Source organism: Dendrobates tinctorius, unplaced genomic scaffold (assembly GCF_039654945.1).
Source record: "Dendrobates tinctorius isolate UK_male_01 unplaced genomic scaffold, ASM3965494v1 ptg000026l, whole genome shotgun sequence".
NCBI lineage: Eukaryota > Metazoa > Chordata > Amphibia > Anura > Dendrobatidae > Dendrobates > Dendrobates tinctorius.
This window is the reverse complement of record NW_027361694.1, coordinates 20,045,071-20,057,500: the sequence shown is the minus strand read 5'-3', so window position 1 is coordinate 20,057,500 and position 12,430 is coordinate 20,045,071. Positions and strand designations below refer to the sequence as shown.

At 41.1% G+C, this 12,430-nt stretch overlaps 1 protein-coding gene across 3 annotated transcripts in view; it reads right to left on the bottom strand.

Annotated features, from left to right (window-relative positions):
- The window catches only part of UGGT2 (UDP-glucose glycoprotein glucosyltransferase 2), a 548,948-nt gene that overhangs the window by 188,776 nt on the left and 347,742 nt on the right, over positions 1–12,430 (bottom strand). For all 3 annotated transcript variants that reach the window (XM_073569568.1, XM_073569567.1, XM_073569569.1), the window contains exons 24-26: positions 12,149–12,247; positions 10,136–10,238; positions 6,901–6,980 (exon numbers count right to left, since the gene is read on the bottom strand). In XM_073569568.1, coding sequence (XP_073425669.1) covers positions 6,901–6,980; positions 10,136–10,238; positions 12,149–12,247 — 282 coding nt within the window. The remainder of the gene's footprint in view (positions 1–6,900; positions 6,981–10,135; positions 10,239–12,148; positions 12,248–12,430) is intronic.

Here is a 12,430-nt window from a genome sequence, read left to right as displayed (position 1 = left end):
TCCAGTCATCACACAAAGGGGCCCTTCACCCTCCAAACTCAACTTAAGCTACTTCTAAATGTTATGCAGAGAATTTAGCCCCTATAAAAATAAGCTCACCTCCTTAACTATTCAGAAAACGCTTGCACACCGACACTGCAGGAGCCGAGCGGATGCACACAGTGTCAATCATCTTTCTAGCTACATTGGCTTCAGAAGTTTGGACACACCTTCTCATTCAAAGAATTTTCTTTATTTTCATGACTATGAAAATTGTAGATTCACTCTGAAGGCATCAAAACTATGAATTAACACATGTGGAATTATATAATTAGCAAAAAAGTGTGAAACAACTGACAATATGTCTTATATTCTAGGTTCTTCAAAGTAGCCACCTTTTGCTTTCATTACTGATTTGCACACTCTTGTCATTCTCTTGAATGCCAAAATGAGGGGTGTCCAAACTCTTGGTCTGTACATATATATATTCCATCTATATATATAGCAGCACAAAAACTGAACAGACAATGCGGGTGCAAGCCTTCCAGGCATATACCGAACCTCAAAAATAGTTCTCAAGATGAAAGTAGCACACCAAAAGAAATCCAGGCAAAGTGTTATTTATTAGCCCATCTGGCTAGTTGCCCATACAGTGACGTTTCGGTCCTGGGAGTTGTGGACCTTTCTCAAGTTAATATATTCAAACAAGCTTTATTGGCAGGACTAAATACACATTAGTTTTGCCAAAGCAAGTGTACAAAAGGGAATGGGGATAGGGACTTTAGGGATGTTAGGTAGGGGTTGTAGGAAAGGTGGATGGGGGCAGATCCAGGATGGGGCTAAACAAGTCCATGGCATAAGGAGGGTGGATGGGGCAGATCCAGGGTGGGGGCCATAGAAGTCCATGGCATATCATAGTTCTCTTTCTCGCAGTCTATGACATTCGCTCACATACCGCGCTGCTATCTCCACTGCTCTCTCTTCTTCCCCCAGCAGGATATATGTTTTCTCTTCCTCCTTTATGGTGATGAAATCCAGGAAGAGATGTGAGAGTCTCCTGAAGTGAGTGTCCCGCACTGCTGAGTATTTGGAGCAGTGTAGCAGGAAGTGGGTTTCGTCCTCCAGGTGACAGTGTTGGCACAGTCTTTCCTCCCTGGGCTTGTAGCTCTGCCTGTGTTGGCCGGATTTGATGGCCATACTGTGGGCACTGAGTCTATATCGGCTCAGGATCTTGTGGTCTCTGGGGTCTGGGAGTTTCTCCAGATATGGGGCCAGTCTGTAGTCTCTCTGTAGACTCCGGTACACGGTCAGTTTCTGTGAGCTGATGCTGTCGTTCTTCCAGTCACTTGCGTACCTCTCCTGGCCTTTGTCTACCATCTTCCTGATTCTGGCTTTTGTCAGGTTGGTGTTCTGGTCAGATTTGGGTGAGCTGTTCCAAGGGTCCTCGTTTTTCTGTTCCACCTACATGTGTCAGGGCTTTATAGTGATGGGAGCTTGGATTGCTCCTACGTAGGTGAGCCCGGAATGACAGTGCCCTCTTTAGAACCGTTAGGTGTAGAGGGAATCTGCCCAGCACAGCCCAGCAAGCACTGTTGGAGGTGCTCCAATGGACTTGCAGAAGGTGCTTGCAGAATTCCAGGTGGAATATTTCTGTTGGGCTGCAATCCCACCTTGACCAGTCTGGGTAGGTGTGAGGACCCCAGACTTCACTTCCATACAGTAAGATTGGGGCAATGATAGCGTCGAAGATTTTTAACCAGACCCTCACTGGTGGCTTCAGATGGTAGAGTTTCCTTCGGATGGCATAGAAGGTTTTGCAGGCCTTGTCTTTCAACGTCTCTATGGCTTGTTTGAAGCTCCCTGACCGGTGAATCTCTAGGCCCAGGTAGGTATATTTGTCCGTTCCTGTAAGGGCGCAGTTGTTGAGGATAAATGTAGGGTGCTGGTTTGATTTTCTCTCTCTCTTCTGGAACACCATGATGTTGGTTTTCTTTAGGTTGACCGGTAGTGCCCAGATGGAGCTGAATTTCTCTAAGATTTTCAGGTTGTCTTGGAGGTCTTTCTCGGTTGGTGACAGAAGCAGCAGGTCATCTGCATACAGCAGGAATTTGACCTGCGCATGGTGGAGGGTGAGACCTGGTGCTGTGGAAGATTCCAGAGAGGTAGCCAGCTCATTCATGTAAATGTTGAAGAGCGTTGGGCTTAGGCTGCAGCCTTGTCTGACTCCCCGGATCTGCTGGAAATAAGCCCTTCTTCACACATATATACACACTAGCTGAAGAGCCCGGCGCTGCCCGGGCAGAGTAACTAACTACGGTTAGTTATAACAAATTATATTAGAGTGTAGAGCCCCGCCCATTCCACATAGCCACATTCACTATAATATCCCACATCAGCCTGTCAGCCAGAGCCACCGGACTACTCCCCCTAATATCCCACATCATCCTGTCAGCTAGAGCCACCGGACTACTCCCCCTAATATCCCACATCATCCTGTCAGCTAGAGCCACCGGACTACTACCATTAATATCCCACATCATCCCGTCAGCCAGAGCTACCGGACTACTACCGATAATATCCCAAATCGTCCCATCAGCCAGAGCCACCGGGCTACTACCACTAATATCCCACATGATCCCGTCAGCCAGAGCTACCGGACTACTACCCATAATATCCCAAATCATCTCGTCAGTCAGAGCCACTGGACTACTACTCCTAATATCCCACATCATCCCATCAGCCAGAGCTACCGGACAACTACCACTAATATCACACATCATCCCATCAGCCTGGAATCAGAACCAATTCACTGAGTGGAACGGTCCTAACTTCCATACTGGGGATTCCTTTAAGAGAGGCCTGGCATCAGAACCAGAGCGCCGGGTGGATTTGCCCTGACTTACATACCAAAGATCCCTTTAATAGAAGCCTGAGGTGAGAATCAGAGCGCTGAGGGATTTACCCTAACTTCCATAGCAAAGATCCGTTTAAGAGAGGCCTGGGGTCAGTACCAAAGTGCAGAGTGGATTTACCCTCACTTCCGTACCGAGAATCCCGGGGTCAGGACCAGAGCGTTGAGTGGATTTGCCCCAACTTCCATACTGGGGATCCCTTTAAGAGAGGCCTGGGGTCAGAATTAAAGCTCTGGATGGATTTGCTCTAACTTCCATACCGGAGATCCCGCTGCACCTGAGCGAGTCGAATCCTTTATATATATAGGATTCGACTCGCTCAGGTGCAGCGGGAGACAATCGTAAGACAGATCATGAGGTTTATTGGTGTCATAAACCCGCAAAGCAGCGTATCACCAAAAATAGCCTTTAGCTTAGGCAAAAAGAACACAAACGTTCGTGCCTTCTGACTCAGACCGGGAGTCTCAGCACACATGGGAGGCTTAGTCCTCCGCACCTACAACTGCCTTGTTCAGGAGCAGGTTACATTATAAGGGAGTAGCTACACTCATGAACCTAGTAGCTGACTGGTCACGTGACTGTGACCTCACCACAGGTCCTTGTAAAACATTAGTAATATAACAATATCAAATTCAAAGAAGCTTTATTGGCAGGACTAAATACACATTAGTTTTGCCAAGGCAAGTGTACAAAAGGGAATGGGGATAGGGACGGTAGGGATGTTGGGTAGGGGCTGTAGGAAAGGTGGATGGGGGCAGATCCAGGATGGGGCTATAGAAGTCCATGGCATAGAAAAGGTGGATGGGGGCAGATCCAGGATGGTGCTATAGAAGTCCATGGCATAGGGAAGGTGGATGGGGGCAGATCCAGGATGGTGATATAGAAGTCCATGGCATAGGGAAGGTGGATGGGGGCAGATCCAGGGTGGGGGCTATATCTATTATGCCTTACATTACGGAGGCAAGCCATCTCTGAGGCACACATCTCCCTTTGCTTATACAACCCTTAGCCACGCCACAATATATATATATATATACACACACATACATACATATACATATATATATATATATATATACATATATATATATATATATATATATATATATATATATATATACACATATATATATATATATATATATACACATATATATATATATATATATATATACACACACATACATACATACATACATATATATATATATATATATATATATACACACACACACATTAATTGAGGGGGCAGAAAGGTGCATTGAGAACTTGGCCCAGGCAAAGCCTGGATCAAGCACCTTCATCTACATAAGAGATAAAAGTGTTATTTTTTTCTGAACACCTCTGCAGGGTAATCAATACAGAGGAGGACAATTTTATATTACAGGAGGATTTATGTAAACTAGAAGCTTGGGCTGATAAATGGCAAATGAGCTTTAATGGGGATAAATGTAAGGTCATGCACTTGGGTAGAACGAACAAGATGTATAATTATGTGCTTAATTGTAAAACTGGGCAAAACTGTCACTGAAAAAGACCTGGGTGTATGGGTGGACGACAAACTCACATTTAGTGGCCAGTGTCAGGCAGCTGCTGCAAAGGCAAATAAAATAATGGGATGCATTAAAAGAGGCATAGATGCTCATGAGGAGAACATAATTTTACCTCAATATAAGTCACTAGTGCGCCCACGCTTAGAATACTGTGTACAATTCTGGTCTCCGGTGTATAAGACAGACATAGCTGAACTGGAGTGGGTGCAGAGAAGAGCGACCAAGGTTATTAGGGAACTAGGGGGTCTGCAATACCAAGGCAGGTTATTACATTTGGGGTTATTTAGTTTGGAGAATCGAAGGTTTAGGGGTGATCTTATTACAATGTATAAATATATGCGGGGACAAAACAAAAGACCTTGCTAATGATCTTTTAACTCTTAGACCTGTGACGGGGACAAGGGGGCATCCTCTACGTCTGGAGGAAAGAAGGTTTAAGCATAATCACAGACGCAGATTCTTTACTGTAAGAGCAGTGAGACTATGGAACTCTCTGCCATATGATGTTGTAATGAGTGATTACAAAAATTTAAGAAGGGCCTGGATGCCTTTCTTGAAAAGTAGAATATTAGAGGGTATATACACTAGTTTCCTTAATATTGCGTTGATCCAGGGAGCTAGTCTGATTGCCGTATGTGGAGTCGGGAAGGAATTTTTTTCCCCAATGTGAAGCTTACTGTTTGCCACATGGGGTTTTTTTCTGCTTTCCTCTGGATCAACATGTTAGGGCAAGTTAGGATAGGATATGGGTTGAACTAGATGGACTTAAAAAGTCTCCCTTCAACCTTAATAACTATGTTACCATGTATGTTACTATGTTACCTGAGAAAGTGAGAACTATACTACTGGAATGATTTTTGCAGCAACTTATAAGACTGTATAAGTAGTTTAAGTTGCGTTTTGGGTGTGACACTCCTTTTAAAAGCTATATAAACACACTTGCAATATTTTGCAAACCATTACCAAAGGCTACGATCTAAAACAGCCTATGTACATCAAGGAATATTATTCAATAAATAAACTACCTCAAGGCTGTGTGTCCACGTTGCGTGTTAAAACGCACACTGAAAACCGGACTCCTTCCCAGAAATCGCACGTTTTTTTTCCGCGCGATTTCACCGCGATTCTGTTCGCGATTTTCTCAAGCACTTTCCAAGCGATTTGAAGCATCGCTTGGAAAGTGATTGACACGTTGGTCACACTCGTCAAACATAGTGTTTGACAAGTGTGAGCAGCATTTTACTATTGAGGCCGCCTATGCGGCCTCAATAGTAAAGGATAAAATGATAAAAAAAAAAAACGGGGTATATTTACCTTCTGACGTCCCGCGCTGCCATCCCGGGCCTCAGCGTTCCCAGTAATGCCTTGCGAGACCTGTGATGACGTTGGTCTCGCGTTACTATAGCGATCTCGCGAGACCGATAGAGTCACGCGAGACTACGTCATCACAGGACCTTGCCGCAAGGCATTACTGGGAACGCTTAGGCCGGGAATGCAGCGCGGGACGTCGGAAGGTAAATATATCCTGATTTTTTATTTTTTATTCTTTTTTTTTACAGGGGTATGGTACCCAGGGCCTGGAGGACAGTCTCCTCTCCTCCACACCGTGGGTACCAGCCGCACATGAGACGCTTGACTTCCCGCATGGTAGGCATAGAGACATGCGGGAAGTAAGCGATTCTCATGCATTCCTATGGGTGCGGAATCGCGGCAATTCTTTGCGATTCTGCACAAAAGAATGATCATGCTGCGATTTTTTCCGCGATGCGTTTCCGCCACGGAAAAAAGCGCAGCATTAGCACAGCATGTGCGGAATGCCATAGGAATGCATGGGGAGCGTTCTGTACATGATTTTTAAACGTTTTTGCGCCGAAAATCACGGCAAAAACGCTTAAAAATCGCATCGTGGGCACACAGCCTAAAACACAGGCTGTGTTTCCAGGTTTCCAGGAAATTTACTGGGCCTGATGCTGAGATGCAAATCCATATATGTTTTTTGAGAAGGCGTGACATTCGGTTTGGAGAAGCACGACGGCTAATGAAAATTTTCCATGCGCACCACACTCATTTTCCTAGATATCCAAATTTTTAAAAAATGATACTTTCCTTTCGAGTTTTTTTTTTTTACTAAATTCTTAAAGATTTTCTGTACTGCTTCTGCATTAAACTAAAAAAGACACAAGACAGAATCATCTTACTTGGAAAACCAATGTCTGAAAATTACATCAGTCGAGGCACACATACTGATTTGTAAAGGTCTTTTTACATGAATTTTCTGTTAATTTATGATATGCAAAACATAACCAATTAATAGATAATCTGCAGGAAATGTTGTAAAAAGGATATATGATAACAAGTTACGTATTAATCAGATATAAGGGGAATAAACCGAGACGTCTTTGTGCACTATTTACTTGCTATGTAACTAAAGACATTTATAGGAATTCAGACGCTACCTTTTCAAGGGCATTTCAGATAATTTCGCTTTGCAATTCATGAACATGGTCAGTTTCATATTCATTAGACGGCCAAGTACCTGAAAAGGAATTAAAGCATATTAGGACACATTATGATTGTTCAACCTCAGAATAAAAAGAGAGATTATTCATCCAAGGATACATATGCAATGCAACACTCCTAAAAAAGGATCCAAGCGAGAGCAGCAACCATAGAAATATTGTACAGTATTATGTGCAGAACAGATTGCTAAAATGACAAACAGAACTTTAACAAGAACAACTTATTTAAAGATTACTTATCCTTTTCCTATTACAAAAAAAATAGTTAGCCCTCACCTCAATATGTTCTAAATACAAGTAAAGAAACTATCGAAATGATCGACTCTCCAGCATAAGAGAATCTAAACTTTTGATTTGTAACATCTCAACATAGCCTTTATCTTCAAAACACAAAATCTATTGCCTATGAATAAAGGAGCACTGTCTGCAGAATCAAAACAGCGGTTACCGATTGTTACAGAAGTTGCCATACGCTCTCCTCACTCAGAGACTGCTCCTTATGGCCGTCTTTCTCACCCAGACTGTTTCTCCCTACACCTCCCTCCACTCAGACTGAAGGATAGAGGCCCTGGTCTACTGCCCAATTTAACACCCCTGACCCAATGGCTGATCCTGTACTATTAGTGCTTAGCTTTATAATAGAAGTTTAGATTTCATTTTAATCTAGCCTATGATGATAATACCTACTGAACAGTTCTTCCTACAGGACAGGACGTATCAGCCTATTTAGAGGCACAGTGGCCATCAAACAAAGACTTATTTCACGATAACAAGCCTTACACGATTTGAAAACAGAAAAATGTACACATTTAATGATTAAATTTTCAAAAATATATAGTACAGTGAAGGAAATAAGTATTTGATCCCTTGCTGATTTTGTACGTTTGCCCACTGACAAAGACATGGACAGTCTATAATTTTAAGGGTAGGTTAATTTTAACACTAAGAGATATAATATCAAAAATAAAATCCAGTAACTCACATTGTATAATTTATATAAATTTATTTGCATTTTGCATTGAGAAATAAGTATTTGATCCCTCTGGCAAACAAGACTTAATACTTGGTGGCAAAACCCTTGTTGGCAAGCACATCAGTCAGACGTTTTTTGTAGTTGATGAGGTTTGTGCATGTCAGGGGGAATTTTGGTCCACTCCTCTTTGCAGATCATCTCTAAATCATTAAGATTTTGAGGCTGTCGCTTGGAGACTCGGAGCTTCAAGTAACTCGATAATTTTTATATGGGATTAAGGTCTGGAGGCTGGCTAGGCCTTTCCATGACCTTAATGTGCTTTTTTAACCACTCCTTTGTTGCCTTGGCTGTATGTTTTGGGTCATTTTCTTGCTGGAAGACCCAGCCGTGACCCATTTTTAATGTCCTGGCGGAGGGAAGGAGGTTGTCACTCAGGATTTTACGGTACATGGCTCCATCCATTCTTCCATAGAAACACCCCCAAAACAATGTTTCCACCTCCATGCTTGACAGTAGGGATGGTGTTCTTTGGGTCATAGGCAGCATTTCTCTTCCTCCAAACACAGAGAGTTGAGTTAATGCCAAGAAACTCAATTTTTGTCTCATTTGACCACAGCACCTTCTTCCAATCACTCACAGAATCATCCAGGTGTTCAATGGCAAACACCAGACAGGCATGCAAATGTGCCTTCTTGAGCAGGGGGACCTTGTGGGCACTGAAGGATTTTAAACCTTTACGGCGTTATGTGTTACCAATTGTTTTCTTGGCGACTGTGGTCCCATCTGCCTTGAGATCATTAACAAGCTCCCCCTGTGTAGTTTTAGGCTGATCTCTCACCTTCCTCATGATCGAGGATACCCCACGAGGTGAGATTTTGCATGATGTCCCAGATCGATGTGACAGTCATTTTGTATTTCTTCCATTTTCTTACTATTGCACCAACCGTTGTCTCCTCACCCAGCATCTTACTTATGGTTCTAATTCCAGCTTTGTGCAGGTCTATGATCTTGTCCCTGAAATAATTATAAAGCTCTTTGTTCTTGCCCATGTTGTAGAGGTTAGAGTTTGACTGATAGTTGAGACTGTGGACAGGAGTCTTTTGTAAAGGTGACTATGTAAGACAGCTGTCTTTAATACAGGTAATGAGTTGATTAGGAGCGTCTAACTGGTCTGTAGGAGGCAGAACTCTTATTGGTTAGTAGGGGATCAAATACTTATTTTTCTTAGTAAGGGATCAAATACTTATTTCTCACTGCAAAATGCAAATAAATTTATATAGTTTATGCAATGTGATTTTATTTTTTGATATTCTATCTCTCAATGTTAAAATTAACCTACCCTTAAAATTATAGCTATTAAATATCAGAAGCGCACCAGAGTAAATGGGTAATTTAACTCATATAGAATATTCAAAACAAAAATGGTTAAAAAATAACCAGAGGAGTATAAACCCTTAAAACTATTTTATTAACTTAAATAAATATTACAATTAAAGAATCACATACAGCAATATTTCTGGGTAATTACAAAAGAATGGGGACGCTAATTAAATATATCTACTCACAGTGTCCTGTGGCTTATCAAGCTCACTGTATCCAGATATAAATAACAGTATCAGGGGTATAATATACATTCCCCACATACCAATAAATAGTTTACCATGAACTCATATTTTACAACATCAAAAAAACAAGATGGACAAACTTACTGAGGTGTATGTTTGAAGAAAGCGTCCTCACCGCCCCAACGCACGTTTCGTTTCAATACTTCATCAGGGGGCGTGTGTTTATACAATGTGATTTTCTGGATTTTATTTTTTGATATTCTCTCAATGTTAAAATTAACCTACCCTTAAAATTATAGACTGCTCATGTCTTTGTCAGTGGGCAAATTTACAAAATCAGCAAGGGATCAAATAACTATTTCCTTCACTGTATATTAAACAAGTCTCTTCTACAATTGTATTATTCAAAACACTCATCTTACATCGCACAAATTGCACAAGTTATCTTTCCTCTAGATTTATTGGCCAGCACTGTCAGTATTAACTTATCTTTAACACTGTGATCAGATAGATCTCGAAACACCTAGAAAATGTTTATAATTGTATTACAAAAAACTCACTTTAAGAGCAATATCACCACATTGTGCACCTTACCCATTTTTAGGTCTCATAATTGTTTTAAATTACAACTTACAATTAATAAATGTGACATCTTTTGAGATTCTCGAGATAGAGGATCAACCACAGCAATTACATCTATGAAAGGCCCTTCTTCTTGGGGTTCCAGTTTGATCAGACTAGAAAAAAAACCATAATGCCAATAACTAAAATTGTAGAAAATGTTGAATAGTAAAATATGAAACTAAACAAAACACAAGGAAAATTAGATCTACCACCACAGCATGTGATACTGCAAATTGAAGAATACATCTACAACATATTGAAATAAATGACAAAGAGAATTACAGCGCTACTATGAACAATTGTGCAATAAGATATAGAGCAGAGTGAGGTAGAAATGAATCACATGAGATTGCACTAGATATAAGCTGGTGGGCTATCAAAGGACACGGGTGTGCTCAGTAAATTTATGCCGTGGTAGAGTACAATCTAGTGGCTGTAAATATCTCCACTAGTTGTTAAGAAATTATTTAAGCCCTGAGTGAATAAAATTGGTAATTATCAAGGTAAACAAAAATGACCCAAAGTATCCCCGACTAGTTGCAGGGGTTCCTCCTGCAAATGGCTATTTACAGTATATACCACAAGGTTAGTTATGGTGGCCGTTGTGAGTGGGGTACTTACTGGTAATAAACATGCAGCTCCCATCTTGTGACACTACTGGTGGCAAAGTCCTGTTTCAGTTTTGAGTGCCCTCCCGTGGATGCCCCTCTTTGTGGCAGTCAGATGTTCAAATGGCGGAGCACTATGGTCAGAAGCGATGCTGCTAGATTGCGGCACGAGTGGGGTGTGCCGAAGAGGACATCACTGTCCATAATCTCATGTGAATCATTCACATAACTGATTTCTATAGTGCTCTATACTTTATGTGCACTATCTTTCATGGTAGCATGCCTGTTCTCTTTGTCATTACTTTATCAACCTTGCTGACAGGCTAGCACACAGATCCTGTCCTACAACCAGCAGCTTCATTTAAACATCACACTGAGTTCCAGTGCGTTATTCTTTTTTCTTGACATTGAAATATATGTCTGATAAAGTTAAAGGGGTGGTCTTTTTTCAACTATTTTTAGCTCAGTCATAGAGAAAAAAAACATACTAAACTCTCAATCATGCTCAACGAGTCTAGTGTTGCCTCTCCACCACTGTTCTGGTTTTTGCTGATTGACTGTAGTGATGACTTTACGTCGATTGGCTGCAGTGTCGCTAATGTTAAGTCACTGCTGCAGCCGATCAACAAAGAATGGAACACCGGTGGAGAGGCAGAGGTCAGGTAAAGTTTGGTGTCTGTTATAAAGTTTGGTGTCTGTTATAATATACATCACTGAGCTTAAGGGCTAAATAAAATTCAAGGGGTAAAACCCCTTCAATACTTGCATTTCTTACGCTATGTTCATATGTCTCGTAGTGATCAGTTAAAACGGCTCCAGTAAGAAAAAATAGATGCATTACAAATAAAAAATAAAACAAACAAAAAAACAGATAGCTAATTAATGGATCAGTTTTCCATAGACAGACTAAAGTTGTATCTGCACAACTTATTTGCCAACAGATTAGTGCTGGTTCCACTCAAACTGGTCATTACTGGACATGTGAACATAGCCTTTTGAATAAAAAAAAAAGAAAAAGAAAAAAAAAGCTGAATCAGGGCTTCTTAAAACTCTGCTGTATTGTTCATCAGTTATTCTGCTTAAAAATGTCTAAATAAATTGCAATGATAAGGGTGTGCAATCCTTACACAGTCATCACTGATTGGACAGCCTGACACAAATTGTTATCACGCGTATGATAACTACTACTTGTCAAGTTATTTCATGAGGAACTCAATTATTTAATAATAAAGACATGTCAGGAAAGCGAAATCGTCCTCATTAAATTCTTTATCTTCTTCATGGCATAAAATTAACAAGTGAACACATGAATTTACACAAGCTAGGGAATATGCGTACAAACGCAAAACTTGGTCCAGGCATTTTCTCTGAATACCAAAACTTGTGTCTTTGAGGGAGGTAAATTGAGAATGTACCTGTGTTTCTGCTTCACAAACTTCAGATCGAGTCTGGACTCTCCCTTGGGCATAGATGAGAGAAGAGAATCGACTTTCATAACCAAGTCACTTGAAGTACTTCAAAATAAAAAGAATGCATTTTTTATATTTGGGAACCTAAAACAAACACAAATACTGGACAACTAATATGGTTTCAAATTATACAGGACATTATATAGCTTTAAAGAGAACCTGTTGTGGGAGGAACAGCCCCCGTCAAGTGTCCGGGCCGGAACCAAGGGAGCCGTCATCTGGGTTCCG